Source organism: Typha angustifolia, chromosome 5 (genome assembly GCF_048772165.1).
Source record: "Typha angustifolia cultivar Huaian chromosome 5, ASM4877216v1, whole genome shotgun sequence".
In the NCBI taxonomy this organism is placed as follows: domain Eukaryota; kingdom Viridiplantae; phylum Streptophyta; class Magnoliopsida; order Poales; family Typhaceae; genus Typha; species Typha angustifolia.
Genome location: NC_133243.1, coordinates 8,478,758 through 8,499,460, shown reverse-complemented (window position 1 = coordinate 8,499,460; position 20,703 = coordinate 8,478,758). Strand labels below are relative to the sequence as shown.

General features: G+C 37.4%; 2 protein-coding genes across 2 annotated transcripts; both read right to left on the bottom strand.

The window, feature by feature from the left end:
* Positions 1-1,830: 1,830 nt before the first annotated feature.
* Positions 1,831-5,179, bottom strand: LOC140759955 (cysteine-rich receptor-like protein kinase 43). Its single transcript, XM_073096677.1, has 5 exons — positions 5,061-5,179; positions 4,796-4,938; positions 4,493-4,709; positions 2,968-3,356; positions 1,831-2,593 (listed from the first exon to the last, which is right to left on the bottom strand). The coding sequence occupies exons 1-5, from the start codon at positions 5,122-5,124 to the stop codon at positions 2,165-2,167; spliced, it is 1,242 nt and encodes a 413-aa protein (XP_072952778.1). The 5' UTR covers positions 5,125-5,179; the 3' UTR covers positions 1,831-2,164.
* A 1,934-nt stretch (positions 5,180-7,113) lies between these two features.
* LOC140759981 (autophagy-related protein 2) lies at positions 7,114-20,549 on the bottom strand. The gene is made up of 15 exons (XM_073096729.1): positions 20,206-20,549; positions 18,132-19,168; positions 17,483-17,628; positions 16,764-17,023; positions 12,916-16,158; positions 12,707-12,819; positions 11,968-12,172; positions 11,212-11,325; positions 10,940-11,047; positions 10,722-10,854; positions 9,692-9,894; positions 8,225-8,421; positions 7,674-7,753; positions 7,533-7,590; positions 7,114-7,445 (listed from the first exon to the last, which is right to left on the bottom strand). Exons 1-13 carry the CDS (start codon positions 20,389-20,391, stop codon positions 7,696-7,698), a joined length of 6,003 nt encoding a protein of 2,000 aa, XP_072952830.1. The 5' UTR covers positions 20,392-20,549; the 3' UTR covers positions 7,114-7,445; positions 7,533-7,590; positions 7,674-7,695.
* Between the last annotated feature and the right edge of the window lie 154 nt (positions 20,550-20,703).

Genomic DNA, 20,703 nt, shown 5'->3' with positions numbered 1-20,703 from the left:
ACGTTGTTCTACTTTTACCGGGATGGGATAGAAATATCGGATCTCGTACATGTCCTGCGATGTAGTTTAACGGGTTAACGGGGGAACAGGGAACCGTGACCATTCCGATAGATCTCGGCTCTTCTCAGGGGGAGCAACCTTAGCTGTGGGGACGCGTTGGGGAACCAATGGTTGCTTCGATGCTCCTACGCCACGTGTTGACTTCTGAGTGGACGAGCCTTCGTACGGATGAACCGGGAAGGCGTGTGGCAATAAGTGATTGCCGAGCTCCTGCCACGTTGGAGGTCCCGACACGTGGCGAGGAGCCACGTAGGAGTGTGGCCACGTGCCTTTACCTTTTGATATTATGCATTATTGCTGCCGATCGCAAGTGGCCACGTGCACAGCAGGTATGTATTATTTTGGATTTCTTTTAATAGTGCTGCACAAAATTCGAATTATATGTGTGTCGGTAGGCCACTAAACTTATCTAATAATTAATTAGCTATAGAGTGGCTGTCGTCACATGTTAATATTTTATAGTTCCACTACCCAAATGTATCACATTATTTATGTGTTAGTATTACGCAATTTTAGGGTTCTTTCTTGGGATATTTAAGCTTAAAACCAAATCAATTATCTTATAAAAAAGAATGGTTAGTTGCTAAGCTCAGAGGAGTCGAAGAGTTCGGCAGCTCGACCAACTCGTTACAATAAACAGACTTGTGAACCGAGATTGTATCTATAATGAAATATACTTAATTTCTTTGTAGCATCCATGCATATTCTAGCTACTGATGCGTAGAATATTTTTAATTAACTGCAGCTTAAGTAGTAATCATCACAATCTTAGGATATTCTACTATTTAACAGTATTTATTAAGTACACAATAAAAAACCTAATAGCAGTCTATAGTGGCCCTCCCATAATAGGAGTCATGTTATGCTTACTCTCGTAAATGTGATATCATATGTTGGTTTGATGCAGCCAGGAATGGTGGCGGTCATAGAGGGGAAAGTAAGCATTGATCTATTCTTTGGTTTAAGATTGTGTCATGTGAATGTCTACTAGATTTTCTTCACCAGTAGGCATAATAAGCATAATAATATGGTCGCTCATGATTTATTTGGGGAGTCTAGTCATTCAACATCAATAACGTAGTGAATGGATTAGTCCAGATTTGACTGTAATCCCTACTACTTGAACAATCGATGGACTTTATATATGTAAATCTATAGTTGCTTAAAATTTAGTTTCCGAGTGAAATTGGAGTAATATTCTCCTCCCGATGACAACATCATTAACATCATATCCCCTATGTCACGCTACCTTTAATCGAAATATACCTTACATATGAAATGCAGAAGCCTCTTTTTAAAAGGAGGATGGTCCCTAGTGACTAGTCCCTACCAAATGAACTGGCTGATAAGTTGAAGGTACTAGTTCTAAATTACCACTTGGAAGGAAGGCTTCTATTTTACCCCTAGTGCATCGTACCAGACCACATCATTTTCTGTGAGGAAGTGGCCGAAAGCATAAATCAGACACTTTAGTTAGGTGATAAAAGAGAAGTATTATTAAATTTATGTTTTGCATTACAATTAGCAAGTTTACTATCGTCAAGTAGGTTGTTTTTTAAACACAATAGCTTGGAAAAGTTGATCACTCCTGCAGACCTTTTGGAATTAGGAATCTGACATGTCGATCCAGTTAGGCTGTCAAAATCTCATAAACTAAGTCACCGTCAATACTAACACGGTACGTAGTAGGCATTAGATTAGATCGCATGCAAGTGCTGCATTACAAAGACAATGCTAAAAACACTAGGGAGTTGCAGGCTAAAGATAAATGTCTGCTAGTTGTCCTGGTGATGGGATATCATATGATCTTAGCTAGGAAGCCAATTAATTAAATGTTTCAGATTGATCAATGAGGCAAAAGAGTAGGCACTAGACAAGATAGGAATAGCTTTAAACTTCGATGGATCATGTCGATTACCATTTCCCAGTTATATATGCTCGTGATTTTTATTATTGCATGGGAATAAATATGATCTACACACTAGAATTTGAATTTGCTAACTTAGTATTCGAATCTCCTCTTGCATCACGTAATCTACTGATATCTCTACGCATATGTTACAACTTCAAAAGAGAAAGAAAACGAACCCAAAAGATTTTGATGCTAGTTTTGGCTAGTGAACTCTTCCTGATGTGAAGGTAGTTTTTGGCTTCTAATGGTGGGGGAGAATGAGGTGGTAGCCGTGTTACTGGCATTGGAGGCAGAGGCAGAGGCAGAGGCAAAGGTAGAGGTTGATACACTCGAAGGGATTGCATTTGAAGAGGAGTCAACCGAGGAATGTTGAGAACTACCGTAAGCTCTTCGACGATACCTGGAACCAGGGACTCCAGGTCTGGTAGGCTCTTCTAGTGTGGTTGGCTTTTTTGATAACAATACTACCACTCTGCTCATGTTTGGACGCAGCTTAGGATCAGCCTGAGTGCAAAGAAGCCCAATGTGCACACACAATGCAACTTGCTCCGGAACTGCTGTTGATTCAAGGGCAGGATCCATGATTTCAAGAGTTTGGTCTTTCTTGTGCAGCTTCCAAGCCTGAGAGATTAATTTGTTTCATTAAATCACACGAGGAACAAAGCAAATTGGACGCTAATGTAACATGTAATCTATAAACAGAAACAGAAAGCAACATAACTTAAAGCACAATACTTCGGCAGCTTAAGTTTTTTCAGGAGGGTAATATGGGAGACACCACACATCTTGTTATCCGTTATTTTTAGAGGACAGCATGAATGTGGTATGATATGATATATATTATTAGTTCGTTATTAAACAGCCTACGCTTTTGAATTACTAAGTTATTCGACAAATACTTATACATATTTGTCACATTAAATTCTCCCTAACCTTTCAATGACAAATAGAAACTTTAACCAAAAGATAAAAGAGCCAGGTAAGAGATAAATTACCCATTCGAGGAGGGACCGGGCGTCGGAGTCAGGGGGAGGAACGAAAGAGGAATTCTTCCGGCCGGCGACCAGCTCGAGCGAGAGGACCCCGAAGCTGTAAACGTCGGCCTTGGTGGAGAGTGAGCCATGCATGAGGTACTCGGGGGCCATGTAGCCATTGGTGCCGGCGACTCGGGTGTTGATATGCGTGTGCCCCTCCGGAAATAAACGGGCCATGCCGAAGTCGGCGATCTTTGGGACCCACTTCTCGTCCAATAGGATGTTGCTAGCCTTGATGTCACGGTGGATAATGGGGGTATGGGCGTCCTGGTGCAAGTATAAAAGTCCACGTGCCACCCCCACCATTACATCGTACCTACGCCGCCAGTCCAACTTGGGCAAATCTGGTGCTGCCATGTGTACATAGCATTCTCGTCAGATACACGCGTTTATGAAGTAATTATATCTGTCATGGCGTAGCGTAATAGCTTAGGTCAGCAAGAGGGTTTCTTCCATTCGTTGAAATTTAATTAGTCGATGGATGTGGATGGTTAGCTTTTGCTTTGAGTTCATCGAGTAATGAAATTTAATATTTACTTTCTGAATTTTTCAATCCGTCGAAGAGGGTTAGGGTGGATTGCTCTAATTTCGAAGGTAATAACTTCTCCATATATCAATCACAATTGCAATAGCGTAATTTTTGACTAAATAAAAAAATATTCTTTAAATAGAATACTGTTCAAATTATTTTTTAAATTAATACTATAGTGAAATCGTTACGTTGGAAAGCAATTTTTTATTATTTCATTTGTATAAATCGCTTTCAATGAAAACAATTTTTTCTATATAAATTGCTTTCTCTGAAAGTGAAAACAACAGTGAAAAAAAATTTCGGTGTCTAAGACAATAATTTTTTGGTATATTAAAAATAACTAAAAATCGCTGTCTGATTACTAGATTGAAAAATAATTTAAACAGTGATCTAGTTTCATAAACATTTTACATTACAGTAATATTTGGTTAAAAACTCCAAGTTACCACTCATACATAATTGTTATTTTTAAAGATGAGGATGTAGGTAGACTATCCTGTCATGGAACTTAAGAACCCATTTTTTTAATCCAATGTACTCAATTTAATATTTTATCCTACATACTTGAATTTTTGTTGTTACTATCTTACTCTTACTTCTTTTTTTTTTTTTCTAATCAGAGAGGTATTTGACCGATTTTACATCGTTCTAAGATCAATAAATAAGGGAGTCTACATGAATATAGCTATGATTATTCCTATATTTTATAATCTCTTTAGAAATACGTACTTGTAGGCAGAGAAGTTAGTGCAGAGGGGAAGAAGAAGAATCCGAACATTATTAATTGATTTTCATGTCCTAAATCTGAAAGAACCTCGTCAGGCATTCTTAGAACTTATTCTAAATGTTAAGAACTAGGATCAAAGAACATTAACTTCATTTATAAATTATAAACCCTAATAAGAGACACCGAGACATAGGAGATGAAGGCAAAGAGTGATAGGGTTAACGTACCGGAGGCGAAGAGGAGCTTGTCGAGGCTCTCGTTTGCAACGTACTCGTAGACAAGAAGCTTGTCACGGCCTTGGACGCAGTAGCCGTAGAGATGTACCACGTTCCTGTGCTGCACCTGCGAGAGCAGCATCGCCTCGTTGGTGAACTCCTTATCCCCTTGCCTCGATCCAATTCCCAGCCGCTTCACTGCCACTTCTCTTCCATCCTCCAATCGACCCTAATTTTACAAACACCATTCCCCTTTCAAACGCTCAAATCCACACCCAATTCGACTGAAAATACCATCTTTGGACTTTTGATTACCTTATACACTGGACCAAAGCCGCCCTCTCCGAGCTTTTGGTTAGAGTTAAAATTTCGCGTGGCATCGACTAGGGTTTCGTAGCGGAACACCTTCTGCTCCTTGGCGGCGATCACCTCCAGGTCCTCCTCTTCCGTCTTCACCTCTGTGATCCAAATTAAGCCATCCCAGATTAGACTTCGAAAAACTTCTAATTGGTCGTAGAATCTTACAATCGACTTCTGTATTAACGAAGAAGGACTAGATCTTGAGATGCATAAAGCTCACCTCGATCTTGGCGCCTTGTTAAGGGCTTGAATAGGTTTTCGAGGATCTTTCGCGGGTTCGACATGAGCAACAGAATCGATGGGGTTTGGCTTTGGAAGCGCGTGATACGTGTATTACGTATTTCATATGCAAACGCAAGAGAAACCACTGAGGGGGGACCCACCAATAAGAGCGTATAATTTATTTGATCGGTGGTACCTTTCTAAAACTCATCTCTAATTAAAATAATAATAATTAACTTAACAAGTTATATTTTTCAGAATTGGGTTTCACCAATTTAGTTAATTTTGACTAATCTCATTCACACTTAGCTAATAAGTTATTGGATTTGACTTTACTTCTTAGGTAAGATGGATTTCTACCCATTACATTACAAGGGTTTATTACTAAAAAGTATTTTGCTAAATATTTTGGATAAAAAGGAGAGCTCTTTTTTAATATTTGAAAAATAATAATAATTTACAAAGCCATTGAGCTCTTTTTTAATATTTTATTTATAAATATGATTCGCTGTCCAAACATTGTCATTGTCATCGCTAACGCAAGCCATTGCGACGTCGGTAGGTCGCGTTGGATTTTCTCCAAAGCCATTGACCAGAATGCGTGGCTTGAATTTTTATAGGAGGTCTCTTTAGTGAGATCCCTTATTGGTGGTCAATACGATAAAGTGGTCAATATGGTTAACGATCCTGATGCCAAACTTGATAGGGGGGCTATATATCCTCCTTGACCATCGATGGACTGAGTCAAAACCCCAAATCCCAAGTATCGGAAGCTGGCTATTTAGATAGCTCAAATAGCAAACATAAGATGATTCGATCAGTCCACTTCTTCCTGTGCTACTCTGACTCTACTAGAGTTTAACGTAGACATTTTTCTTCCCCTAAAAGAGACTTTTGTTTTCTCACTGTCCGTGATTTTTTTTTTTTTTTTTTTTTGTCTCCTTTCCTAGCTAGTCTTCGCCTTCTCCCTTCCTCTTCCCCTGTCTTCATCTTCTTCCTCTACCTCTCTCTAAGCATTTCTTTTCTTCCTCAAAGATACGGATCTCGTGGCTTTAATTCGCTCATCTCTTCTTTTGGCTTCGCCACCAAATTGTTCTCCCCCACTGTCGCCCTCAAGATTGTACTTATTATCTATTGATGTCTTCCAGCTTAAATCTTAATTTACTTGTAATTCTTTTTAATACAGACCAAATTTAAAACTTGTCCCTAGATTTTAATAAAATGTTTATATCTACGAGGTTTCTCCCCACAAAAATAAAAGATTTGATCATCAATTTGTTTTACAGATAATATTCAGGATTTCAGGCTCTAAAGTCTTGTTATGAAAAGACCGAAGAATCTCAATTAAAGTAAACAAAATGAAACAAAGAAAATACTTAATAGTTTACTTTTGACTTATAGATATGATAAACATTTTACTTTGGACTGAGTAAAATACTTAATAGTTTGCTTTAAATAATAGATATGATAAACATTTTACTTTTGACTGAATAAAATACTTAATAGTTTAACATTTTATTTAGACCGTTTTAGTATTAAATTTCGGTATAATCTATTTTATTGAATAAAATTTAAAAAGCCGGCCCTTCCTTTGACGTCAGAAATTCTAAAGAAAGAAGATAACTGTTGGTAAAGCGACGAGATAAAAGAACACCACTCCAAATAATCCCGCGAGATACTCATCGTTCACCACTAACGAAGGTCACAGAGACACAAATCAAAATGATCATAGGGATAAACACACCTTAAATCAAAAATCTTTTCCAAGCAACTAGGGTTTTTTTCATAAACAAAATAATTTATCCTAATACAACCAAAACAGAATATAAATAGCCTTTCCATCATGCTAAGCAACCAGGAAAGTATATAGTAACCCAAATAGGAGGTCTTCAAAAAGAAAATGCTTTGAAAGAAAAATATGTCAGAAGTAAAACAGGATAATCTTATTCAGACTTGAACTGGGGTGGGTGCCCCTGAAACGGATTCGGCAACTCCCTTGTCATGCTTGAATAGGCTGATGACTAAGATTTCAACGTTAGATCCTTTGAATACATCCAATTAACCTTTTTCTGTTATTTCGTATCACTTATAACTTTTAAAAGAATCATAATTACTTTCCCAACAATCAATTATATACAGCAGTCATATTCCTCCAACCTAAGCCACTTGCCAGGAGGCGGTCTAACAAAATTTTACCTAGCAGAAAGGAAGTGGAGAAATTACAAATTATTATAACTGGGGTGGCGTAAAACCAAAACGATTGCAAGCATATTTACAAACAAATAGCTGAGAGTTGGCAATGAAATTTGGTAATTTACATACTGTACAAGGTTATATTCTTATTCCGTCACACCTCAAAGAATCTATCTGAATAGCTGTACACCTGCATTAACATGGGATAAAAGAATAAAGATGTGTAGTATGGGTTTGAAAGCAGGAAAATATGTGGTTTGCAAAATATAAAGCTTACATTGTACAAGCGGCCACTTCAGCAGCTGAGAACGTATCAATCTAATTCTACAACTAAACTGTCCAGAGAAAAAGTACAAGTTAAGAACAGTGTTAGCAGTACAAAACTTGTTAAAAGACAAGAAACCAACTGAGTCCTCACCTTAACTTCAGAAACAATCCTACTATCTAGAAGGTCCCAGGTACTTGTCCATGGATTCTCTTTTGTGTTCAGGATCGAGGCTAAAGTTAAAAACAAGAGTTAGCAATACATATATAGCCTCCAGGTGCGAAAATAGAAAAGTCTGCTAAAGTCACGATAGTTAAAAGACATTTCTAGTACAGTCTATGTTAAGTCACCCCATCACACCAACATATGCCAGATTATATCAAATCAAGGATCATAATTCACAGACCTGTCTTCTAAATGACTAGTGATTAATTCTACTTGTACAATTGCATCTGGCAGAGCATGGACTACAATATATAATAAGCTCCATGCCAGAGCAAGAACTGCTTCTTTACGTCGAGTCGTATGATAGAACAGAAGTCTAGCCAACGTGACCACGTCGGTGTGGTAAATCATATCTGACAGATCACAGGAACTAGGACAGTATTTTAACCCCAAACAGTTCTAACTTTGAATATGTCCACCTGTGAGTCCTTGTGTTCTTAATCTGCACTATAAAAATATATAAATGGAGAATGAATTACCTGTTTCTAAGTCCAAGAAGTGTACAATGCATGGCACGAGCAGTTGCAGAGACTGGAGCAATAGCAGCAGCAGGGGCTGCACAGAAAGCAGTTGCCAGAGCTGATCCTGCACCTGCTCCACGCTGGTAAACCTTAAGAGGAGTTCCAAGTAAAGCTGAGGCAGTCCTACCAAGACCATCACTTAGACTCTCGTAAGCCTGCTCAGAAGGAAGAATATTTTAAAACTAAATACCCTCGCAATAGCCACCAAAGCTACTATCTAACTTTAATTATATAACACAACCCTAAGAATAAACATCTATTCCACAGTAACATCAATGACATAAGCTACCACAAATATCAGATTTTTTATTATTCTAAAAACAGAAATATCTAATAAATTCTGACAAGGAAAGAGCAACATACATGTAAAAAGGCCTTTAGAGTATTCAAGATATTGACAATATGTAATCCCAAACTAATCCTTTGTGACCCATCAAAAATTACACATCCATGTTTTGATTATCTTGGATTCTTCACAGAAACAAGTTGCAAGAAGTTATTATTCTTTTAAACATGAACAATAGAAACACAGAAAATAATGGCAAGACATCAGAATACGAATAATTAAAGAATAGACACTGAGGCATGAGATATATTACTCATTTCAATAGTAACATCTCTAACAAGAAAAAACAAATTCATTATTTTATATGGGTTGAGGATTCACCACATTGATGTGCAAAACATCATTAAAGACCATGTAACTGAAAATGAATATAAAATAAGGCCATCGAGCCTAATATATAGAACGCGGTTCAGACTGTTGGACAAATATGCTGCAAATTTCAGCCAAGCCAATCAGCATGGTCATTGATGCTCCTATATCTGAAGAATGAGCCATAGACTATGCTTATAGCATACCAAATAAGGCTGTCGAGCCTAATATCTAGAACTTGGTTCTGTCTGTTGGACAAATATGCTGCAAATTTCAGCCAAGCCAACCCTGACATGTTTTCCATGGGGCCTAGCTGATTGAAGGTTGTTGTTGACATATTCTAAATGTTATACTAAAAGAGTAGTTCAACACTGGCAGAACTAACAGTGGATAAGCAAGCTACAAAAGGCTAAAATTTAGGTCTCACTATCTTTTGTATGTCACCAATACTACATGCAAGAACTTAGAAGATTGTGAGAAGTTTATACCGATTGCTTACCTTCCAAATAACACACTTCTTCTATCAGTCTATATACAAAATAAAACACCTATCTTTAGTTAGCTGTCAATAGTAACTTGAAAATTTCTCTAGTTAGGTGGACTGGTGTAAAAGTAGAGATGTTTACTATTCTCCACATTGAAAACATGTGTCATGAGATAAAATCACTTTCAATTAGAGCTGACACAATGAAGCCTGAAATGTAAAAATAGAAAAGTGTATCTAAAGAATGCCCCTCCAAAAGTTAGCAATGCAACATGAGACAGTCCACCTGCTTGATTCCTTGTTGTGCATCTTCAGGCGGATTAGATCTTACATTAGTTTTTCTTTTGTTTACTTTAGATGTGGGTAAAGACGGTGGAATAGTAGTAAGGATGTATTCTGTCTTGAGCAAAATGTCATGGGCCCCAGCTACTAAATGAACTCCTAGCCCAACAGCTTCAATTGAAATACTTCTAACGAATGCTACTGCACCTGTCAAACATGTACATCAGTCAGCAAATCCTGATCGTTAAATATTTGCTTTTACATAAGAAAGAGAGCAGTAACTCTACCATAGTTGTACAGAAGTTGAAATATGTATGAAACAAAACAGTGCTATTAAACCATAAAGCTCTCGATGAATTTTTGTTGTTTGCAATGACAAGACATGACAAGACAAGACAAGATTTTGTATACTTCTCTGTGGAATAGATGGTGAAGAGGAACATAAAAGTAAAACTTTAGTATCTGCATTGATCCACTCTACAGGATCTTGGGAAGTATGATAGTTCATAACCGATGTAGCACGTCTAAGATGTCTCCTGGAGATTGCTTAGGGGGCCTAATTGCACCCAACATGGCCATTCATTCCAGCAACCACACCTATTATCTCTATTCATTTCCAACTCCCATTCCCATCTGTTCCCTCCCTCCCCTCCCCCTCTCTCACACACACAGCAAGATTTTTACAAAATCAAGTAGGAATACTGACCACATCTTACATGAGCAATAATTCCTAAGATATATCTCTTGTACTAGATAATTATAGGAGAGAAAGCTATAGACAGAAGATTGGCTGAAGGGCCTTTCCGTAAGTGTGTTTTTAAGTTCTTAAAGCCATACCAATCTAAGTACATATTTTCCTTGGAAGGTATGACATCAGCTACTCACTCTCAATTGTATTTTACCATCGGAAGTTATTTGATGACCAATCAAGAAGTCAAGTACAAGTTTGCTAAAGTAGTCAAGTGAAAAAAGCAATCATCTTAATGCTACAAGAAGTCAATCTGTTAACTTTAAACAGTTAATTTCCCTCTTACCTCTTTGCATTCCCTTAAGCAACTTGCGATCTTTCTTGTAACTTTTAACAGGCAACGAGATCAACTTGGAAGTGCCAGAACTGAGAGAAAATAATGACCTCATAGGAGCAAGTCCTTTTAGTAATTTATGAACCTAGAATAAGCAATATTTTCCAGTTAGAATTAGAAAAAGCAAACAAACTAATAGGCATGACAGGAGGACAGTGAAAAGTCAAAACCTGATTGTGAGAAATATCTTCTAACCACTCCCCTGCTACAGTTTCACAGATACTTCTCCAACCATAAACACCAACAGCAGACACATGTTTCAGCTGCAAATCAATGCCCTGCAGAGAACAGCACCACATGAATGTAACATTATATGCTAATTATGAAACTTCTGAAACATGGTAACTTGGAAGGGCACGCAATTAATGTTAGAAATCAACAGCACAAAAAATTGAAAAGATAAGTCCTAACTCCTAAATAGGTTTATGTACTAGCATATTACCTTCCATGGAACTAAGTTAAGAAGTTCCGCATAGTTGCCTTTGCTCAGAGCAACTGGATCAAAATGCCGAGGAACATAATCAACACGAACAACGAGAGGCCTTATATCAAATTTCTGGCATGAGAGAGTAAGGGAATAGTCATAACATAATACTGCAACATCTGAGCATCTGAAACTCAAACACTAAATTGCAAGCCACAGTCGGGATAAAGAGGACTTCTAAGAGAAAAAGAAAAATATTTGACTTAAGCTCAATACCTCAACATGTTGTCGCTATTGAATTCTTAGATCTGTTACTCGTACTTGTGAGTGCATCAACATTCATAATGAAACCATTTAAAGACGTATAAGTTTACCAAAGAATTATTCATTCCAATTACCATTACTAATATCAGTTCAGTATTCAGAATTATTCTCATTATAACTTCCTAGTCTACACAGATCAACTTACTTGGTTAAAAACAATATAACTCCAATGAGACTGGGACATCATATCTTTCACAGAGGTAGACATCAAATACTTTCACAAAGCAAAATGCTTTTCAGAACATTACTTGAATATTTGCAGTGAAAGTAATTTCCCTTTTTATAGAGGAACCAACTACTGCTTTTGCAAGTTTGCAACAGAAGAATTCTAGATGTCCACCCTCCTCTATGTGTGTGAGCATGTGCACGCACCATATGTCTCTAGTGTTTTCAGTTTATAGGTGCATCAAGGATGAGATTCACAAGGAAAATAAGATAGCACTAACAGACCTGAAAGAAAGGAAGCAATGCCTCCTCTACAATCATTTGGCTTCCGTAGTTTGTGATATCTCTCCCAGACATCTCAGGCTCATTCAAATCATGAGGCATACTATGAGAATCATCACCATCTGAGTCCTTGCTGAAGAAGCTAACGAGAAAGTTGAGCTGGTCTTGATCCAGATGCAGACGCAACGGCAAAATCTCAAGCTGCAACCTGAAAAAGTTTGACTTTTAGTGTCAGAGAAAAAGCTTAAATGTTACAACAAGAATAAATAACCTGCAGCTATATATAATGATTCCATTTCAATGATATTAGGTTTAAGCAACAAGATATCTTCCTTTATCTTCCTTTTAAAACTTTTTACAAACTCTTAGCCATGACTCATTTAATTCTCAATAAATTTGAGAGAAATAGCACAAAATCAAAAGTAGAGACACAGGGTAGAACTGTAGAAGAAACTCTTAGCAAGTTCCATCAACAGTTACAACAGAACTTCAAAAACAACCTAGAAAGATGAAATAGGGTAAGTATTCTAATGGGTAACAGAAAGCGACAAATTTTAGCGTTAAACGTAAGTGTGAAGAGCAATATGTTGTACGCACAAGTGTGAAATACAATAAGTTTGCATCAATCCTATCTCTGTTATCATTTTGTGTGGTCATATATGTACAGGCACCTCCCAATCAATGTCAATTACATCTGAATCATGAAACTGGTTCCTAAGAAAGGCAGATCTATCAAATTTACCTGTAGTCCTCCAAAGGTTTCTGCGGATCTGGTCTTACAGTTTCTAATTCTAGACGCAATGCCTTTGAATAGGATTTTCTTGGATAGTCTTTTGAATTGTAACATCCCAGAATCTGTGATATAGACAAGTTATGAAAAGTCATAATTGCCAATGTATCAAGGATACAATTATAAAATAACTAAACATCAAAGCAGTTTAACAACCCTACCATTTTCCAAGGGGCATCCCTGCTTCTGTCATAAAGATTCATGTCCTGAGCAGAAAGAGAAAGTTTTGAAACATGAACTTCCCCATCAGGATACATGTCATATTGAAGACTCAACCCCATTATGATAAGCTCTAAATATGAACTTCCATCTCGTCCATTTGAATTCAAACAACACATAGGGTTTTTCCGTGGCTTAGACCAATCAACTCCAGCAAACATTCTCCACCTCACATCAATATTCCTAAGAAGAACCTTTCCTTTGAGGAAACCGGACTCAAAAGAATGAGAACTACCAAAGCCAAAATTCTTTTCTTGGCTTGACTGTTCTCCTCCAAGTTGACTGTTCATTTTTGAAATATGATTTTCAACTAGAATACAGGAGCCATCATTATACCACCCGCCCTTTCCACATTCCATGTCTCTGCTAGCATGCTGATCTAATTTATTTTGCTGATTTTCATTAGTTGATTGGCTGCATGAAGTCAATGATGAATTTGGTAGATTGGGCACACAGTAAGCATCAATAATTTGAGGTAAGTAGGATTTATATTCTGATGCTGTCAGAATCTGTTCTCCCAAAGTACCCAATGAATTCTCGTGAGGAATACTTAGTGGACAGATATCATTAGTGGTTTGGGTTGTTATGCTTATCTTCTGCCCATCTTCAGGCTTGAAACCATCACATGAAGGATGAGACAGTGTATTGCAATGATCACATGGTACACATTCTCCCTTAATGTAAAAGGCGTTCTCAAGTATCTCATCTAGCAATCCAACAGATCTACAGCCTTCATCACTCATTAGCAACTTATTCATATTGCTGCTCCCCGACTTACCTAATGTGTCAGTTGACATGTGCTCCTCATTTGCCTGTTGGATACTATTCCACCTAGATTGCAAATGTATTAGAGCATCCTTCACATCAGGTGCATACAGCTGCTGAAGTTGATCAATCAGACGAAAAAGACCATGTGTCGTGTCATGACAGGTATCAAGATTGAAAAGTGAATCTGAAATCTCAAGTTCCCAGAAGGAGCCTCTTATTCTTAACACAGCTTCCACAAGTGTATTCTGGGCAACTTTGACATATCCAGTCTGACAAAGATAATCCACATCATAACCACAATTTACATTTTCTGAGCCAGATGATTCACAAATAAGAAGCCCTAAATCTTGTAGTTGGATATTATGATCATTAGTTATAGAGTTCGTATGATTACAAAGGCTAAATGATGCTGCAGCTAAAAGGCATGCCACATAATGCTTGTCCATCTCTTCCCCAGGTTCAACAACAAAACTAGGTTCCCTCTCTCCAGCTTCACCATTGGCAATATGATTTCTAACGTGGGGTTCATAACTCAAAGCAATATCCACCAAATCAAGAAAGAAAGAGGTATTAGATGCTGCATTACTTTTAGAAGTACCTTGCATGCCATCATGGCCTGATTGTTCAGTTTTTTGTGAAGGCAAACTGAAAAATAGGGATATTGCACTAATCCAGTCCAAACGGCCACCAGGCGCAATTATCGTCCCCGAACGAACAACAACAGAAGTATAACTCTGACATAACCTTGGATTCCACATGTGTGTGACAGAACTGCCAGCTTTCCCAAAAGAAAATGCATTCGCACCTTCACCATCACCACGACCGAGAGCAGAATTACTACAAACAACTAAAAGAAACTCTTCTGTCTCTTGATGATCTTTCTCATTACTATTGATGATAGAACCCCAAAGTTTGCCTTGACCATGGTTAACCCACAACAATCCCGCATGGCCTATCCCACCAATATTTGATACCGATAGCAGCTCAATCGTCTCAAGATTTAACTTAAGGCGCTTCCAGGAACCTTCGAGTTCTCTTTGTAGCAAGTGACTTACTTCTACAACTTTATCAAGATTAGTGCAAACATTCAAGATATCACATTCAAAACAGACAGTTGTTTGGATAGCACTATGGTTACTTGACGTTGATTCGCCGTCCTTACTGTTATTGCAAGGGTCAGCATCTGTATTTGATAACCCATCAAGGACAAGCTCTAGCAGATGGTTCAGCAGCTCATAGTCATTCTTACCGAGATAAATTGAAACACAAAAAAATTGCACATGCACCAAAAATTCAGAACTCTGAATCAGCTCTTGACGGATATTAGAACTCATCTCCTGAAGGTCTTCTGAAGTTGTTGCAGACGAAAATCCAGTCCCTTCACCATAAACTTTCTTACTATTTTTTTGATCATGTAATGTGGACAAACTCCAAGCTCTGCTTGCCATCCAAGGACCAGTCACAGGACCCTTCTGCCATATCATAGAAATTCCAGAAGGATCATCAGCACCTCTGCAGTTAACAGATAGAATCTTCACGCCAGAGAAGGTTTGCCTTTCTAAGTTACACAATTTATCATCCAAAGAATCTCTATATGTAGATTCAACCAAGTATATGTCAAAATTTTTCATATCCAGATGGATGGAAGTCGAAGGGCCAGATTGATAATCCTTAAGAAGTTTTGCTTCTGGAAGAGAGGGAAATTCTGAAATTTCTTCTGGTTTTAAATATGATGAATGGTCGAAAATAATGAACTTATCCAAAGGGGATGGGCGACTGAAGTCTCTCTCAAACTCAGAAGGAAATGATACCACGATCCTTGTCTGTGAAAAGACTACGTTCACCTTCATACTTGCTTTGGGAGGAATAGTTGGTATTTCAGTCATATTGTTGCCTTCAGCATCAGCAGGTGTTGAAGAATTATGACTTTCACTAGATGCAAACTTCATTCCTATATTGCTATTCGGATATTTGACTTGCTTAATTAGATCCAACAGCATATATATTAGATGAAAGTGAACCCAGAAAATGAATGGTGGCAGAATGACAGATATAGATGTTAACGTCATTGGCCTGCCATCTAACTCAGTGGTACCGACAGCATATTGACAGTTGCATTCATCAAAAGATTTTAACAATTCAACCTTGACCAGCCCGCTTGAAGGATTAGAACTATATGTAGCAGTTTTGACATCATCACTGGTATAACATTTTGAATCATGACCTCCGACATGAAAAGGAAATGGTGGAAGAGCAGCTTGGATTTCAGTCTGCAAGTGCTGACTTAAAAGGATTGAGTAATAGGAAGCATTCTTGTATTTCAAACCTAAGTCTGCAGCATGATTTCCAATATCATAGTATTCATCAACCTTAATGTTCCTGACTGATGCTTTGAACTTCAAGTTTTGGGGGTAAGTCTGATTAATTCATCAAAAGTGAGACCATAGTCAAGATACAACTAACTGAAACAAGTCTTCAAATGAAAAGAAATATATATATATTGCCCCTTGTAGTTAGGCCAAATTTCAAAGTACATTCTTGAACTTCAATTTTTGTCACTCAACCCCTTATAGTTCTAACAGTTAGTTTCTGTCCAAAACTAATTGTAAAGGTAATTTTCTATTGAACTTTTGACATTTTTGCATTTTTTTCTCATTGTATTATCTCTGTTTTAGATTATTTACAATGTACAAAATGTAGAAGTTTGAAAGATTGAGATGAACGAAGCACAAGGAGAAAATAATTTCACAACAATGAAATATTTTTCTAATTAATTGTTGTAAAATAAAAAAAAAAAGCATTTTAGTCTTAATCCTTTAATATTAAAATTAATGTCTATTAGACAATTGCATATAGATTGGAACAATAAGAGGGTTAAGTGACACAAAAGTTCATCGTGGCATTCTGAATTTTGGTCTAACCAAAGGGGGCTGTAAATTGTATTTCCCACCGGCCCACCCAAAAAATTATGAACTGCATAATCTAAGAGGAAAGAGGAAATAGAACACAACATAAAGTATACCTCCAAATCAAGAAATACATTCTGAAACCTTGCTTCCAAATGGTGCATTTTTGGATTTATGGTATTAGCTTCATATGAAGCTGACTGTTCATTATGCATCGAGGAAAGACAGCTCATATAAGACTCAAACTTCTTTCCCTCTGTTAATGAGCTGAGAACATTGCTGGAATAGCCAAGATGCTTTTGTTCTTCATCACTGAAGGAAAGAACAACACAAATCTCAGAAATAGCAGCTCGCAAAGTTTTCTCAACTAGTTGCTCTGCATGAAGATTGGCAAGAAAAAAAAAAAAGTAAGGGCCAAAAATAATAAATGATGCAAGAAGAAAGAAGTTCAACATCATAAATCTGTACCCATATGAGCGCCACTCCCCCCCCCCCACCCCAACACACACACACACAAAAACCCCAAAAAACAGCAGCAATCTCTCTTAGCTCTGAAGGTCCACCATCACATATTAGGAAGCCAACAAAATGGAAACACGGAAGGTTCTACCTAGTGTTATATAGTTATACTTACAATTACTGTCCCAAAGGAGAGCTAGTCTCCAACATTAGGCGGAATCCCAAATAAAGCAAAAATATTCTGAATAAGTAATCTATGATAAAAATATAATATTGGAAATTGATGATGAATCAGGTCTGACAAAATTCTCATAGAAAAAAAAAACTAGTACTTCAAAATTTTAACAACAAAACATGTCAATGCCAAAGAAAGTACCTTGAGGAACATGGTCTGACCCAGAAGCAAGAGTTGATGCAAAAGTTATTGCATTGAAAACAGAACAAGTCCAATTCCATATGCCACTACCTGAATTCATCTGGGAGCTTCTCATTCCTTCAAAACACTCAAAAAACTGATCAATGCTGCAAAAGAAATATATGCGAATCAACAAGGGAAATAATTTACATAACAGTAAAACTGGTATCATAACCTGTCACATTCCAAGATAATAAACAGCAAGTGAGCACATAGGAAATAATAATTTAAATTTTCGAGAAACAAATATTCAATAATCTACATAACAGTAATCACATAACATTTATTAAACTTTCCAGATGGAAAACACAAACCTTAAATTCATCAACAACAAAAACTAAGTTCAGGAAAGTTCAGACACAAATGATACAATTAAATTCATACCAAGTTTCTCTAAACATTTTTAATACTGCATCTACACATATTCGATTAGGACTGGATAAAAGAGATATAACGAATAAATCTCAAGGAAAAAAAAATTCTTCACACAACCTGAGTAGCACTGAGATCCACATATATATATCTATATATATATGAATATTGCGAAAATTGAAATACCACAAACATGCCTAAATAATCAAACTTCACATTGTCGAACAGAAAATCAAACCTTGCGTCATCAGGGTCAAGATTATTCCGGCCTTTATGTTCAATTGATTCTGGCACCCAATTCTGAATTACATTTGTCCTTGTAAGGAAAGCATCATTAACTTTATCTTGACTTCTTGTAGAGAACATGTTCTCTGATATGTTTTCCCTGCTTACTATCACTACATCTGCACCTAATTTATCAGAACCTACTGTTGATGAACATGGGTACATTTGGGAACTAGAATTACATGTATCTGCAGAACTATGTACAAGATTTGGCTGAGCTGTGCTGCTCTCAAACGAATCCCATATGGCTATGAACCACTGGATACTGCTCGGTTGAACCCTCAGTTCTAAGGGGTCAATGGAGACATCTGCATCAATCTTCTGAAGATTTAAAGAGCCATTCTTCCATGGTATACTTAAGTTCAATGTCCCTGAGAATCCACCTATTGGCCCAGTCAAGATGGTAGTAGTGCCTTCACCAGAACAACTCCCAGCTGTACTTGTTTCTAAATTATTTTGAAGCTCTGCATCAACATCGTCCATCTGAAGAAACTCAACGGATGCTTCTTTGAATTTTATGAAATTATTTAACTTAACCACAGCATCTTCTGAAAGACATGTTCCAAACTCTGTTTCTCGTATCCGAAGCACCAAAGATCTATTAAACATCGATGTACCTACATCCAGATTGGTGTGGGGATCAAATACTACATAAACATCGGTTATTCTGACATCAAAGCTTGTAAGGAAAGATTTGACGGCATTAGCAATTTTCTTAACTCCTTCATTAACATCCCGAGAAACAGCAGCAGAATTGCAATTCTCAGTTCCATGAGCATTCTTTTGAGTATCAACTACTTCATGGCTTTGATCCTCATTAGCTGAGATTAGACAGTCAGCATCCAAAGGAGGAACTTCATTCGGGACATATGGGGCAAGCACAAGCTCAAATTCTTCCACTTTGATCTCACAACTATTAAGCTTAAAAGGAATTCTAATTGATAAGGATTTCAAAGATCCTTCCTTGACCATGATAGCTGCTCCTGCCAACTGGAACAAAAAAGAGGAGAAAAAAAAAAATCTTTGATTTATACATTATTTCAAAGAAAGAATACAAATTAAAGCAAAAGAGCGATTGATAGTTAATGGTTCATAGCACATGAAAAATCTTGATCCAGATAAATTTCAATACAGTAGGATGCTTTGAAAAAGAAAATTTTCAATACGGTAGGATGCTTTGGCAGGAAGAAACCATATTTTCTAGCCAAAGAGCATCTTACTTTCTTCTATAATCTAGGAGTATCTTTAAGGAAAAGCAGACAGTTGCAGCATTATATGATTATTATATATAATCACATGGAATGATATTATATGGGATGTAAAAAGAAGCTATTATCTAAAGGATCGAACACATTTTCAGAATTTTTTTTTCTTTCTCTAGGATAAGATTGAGAAACTCTTCTATTCAATCTAATTCACTTATTCACAGAACTACCCTCAACTGCAGATATTTCTACAACACTTCAAAAGGAGGAAGAGTATTATCCTAGAACTAATTCATCAAGATATCAAATATATGAATGTGCATGTCAGAAATTCTTGAGAGTTAGTTAACACAAAAATGTGATGAAAAATTAGTGAACAAGTAAAGAAGAGCCAGATTTAATCAACGACAATAGAACATGCCATAGGAAGACTTTCCACAAGATTGAACTTGGTGGCCTTACATAAAGTAGAACTTATGCATACCTGTTCCCGTAAGATTTTCTGATTATATATATAAATCCCTTACACCGCCTAAATACAAAACCCTAACCAAGACAGAAACACCCTTCTCAGAATTATTCATACTCTATAGATATATTTTAAGCATCTCAATATCGTTTACTCTAGTAATCGTTCCAAGAAGCAACCTTTGTCGGCCAAGAATGGAGCCAAACTCAACCTAAGCGAGCTCCACGCATCTAATTTACGTTATTCCTATCAATCAAATATTTCCAACTGCGATTCGAGAAACCAGAACAAAGAGGGGGACAAATAAACCCTAGGTTATGGAATCAACAACGAGACTATCTCGGGAGTCACACCTTCTGGTTGATGAAATCGGCGTTGAGGGCGAGGTCGGAGAGTTGGATTGTGCCATGACTAAGTTGCACATCGAGCTGGTCGAGGTCGATGTCGCCCAGGATCAAATCCCCCAACTTCTTCTTGAGAAGGGACTTGAACAGTCGCTTGATCAGGGTTTTCCCCGGGAAATTCCACGGGAAACCCATGAATTCTGCCTCCTTCTAGGGTTTCTCAGATCAATAACTTTGTCCGAATCCACTTGCGACGACGTGGATCGGAAGCCAAGTCCATGCGAAGAGGAAGGCGGGCGAGGATATAGGAAGAGGAGAGTTATCGGAATAAGTTTGCGATGGATTCTGCCGTCTTTGTTCTCCTCCCTTATATATACAAAGAATACGGTACCCGCTAATTATTTTGTTATTTATTACCCTACTGACGGGCTTACCGCACGTGCGGAATAGAGGGTGGATGAGGTGTATGTACCCAATAGCCCGCTAAGGCACCTGATGTTGTCCCTG

What these genes read in the sequence shown, in the direction of transcription:
- LOC140759955 (XM_073096677.1), bottom strand. Translation starts at nt 5,124, where the DNA reads ATGTCGAACCCGCGAAAGATCCTCGAAAACCTATTCAAGCCCTTAACA. An exon ending in GCTTTGGTCCAGTGTATAAG is followed by an intron (nt 4,710 to 4,795) that starts GTAATCAAAAGT and finishes TTGTAAAATTAG; the next exon opens with GGTCGATTGGAGGATGGAAG. An exon ending in CCCGGTCCCTCCTCGAATGG is followed by an intron (nt 2,594 to 2,967) that starts GTAATTTATCTC and finishes TTAATCTCTCAG; the next exon opens with GCTTGGAAGCTGCACAAGAA.
- LOC140759981 (XM_073096729.1), bottom strand. Translation starts at nt 20,391, where the DNA reads ATGGGTTTCCCGTGGAATTTCCCGGGGAAAACCCTGATCAAGCGACTG. An exon ending in CATTGCTTCCTTTCTTTCAG is followed by an intron (nt 11,326 to 11,967) that starts GTCTGTTAGTGC and finishes CTCTCATGCCAG; the next exon opens with AAATTTGATATAAGGCCTCT. An exon ending in TTAACTTAGTTCCATGGAAG is followed by an intron (nt 11,048 to 11,211) that starts GTAATATGCTAG and finishes TGTTCTCTGCAG; the next exon opens with GGCATTGATTTGCAGCTGAA.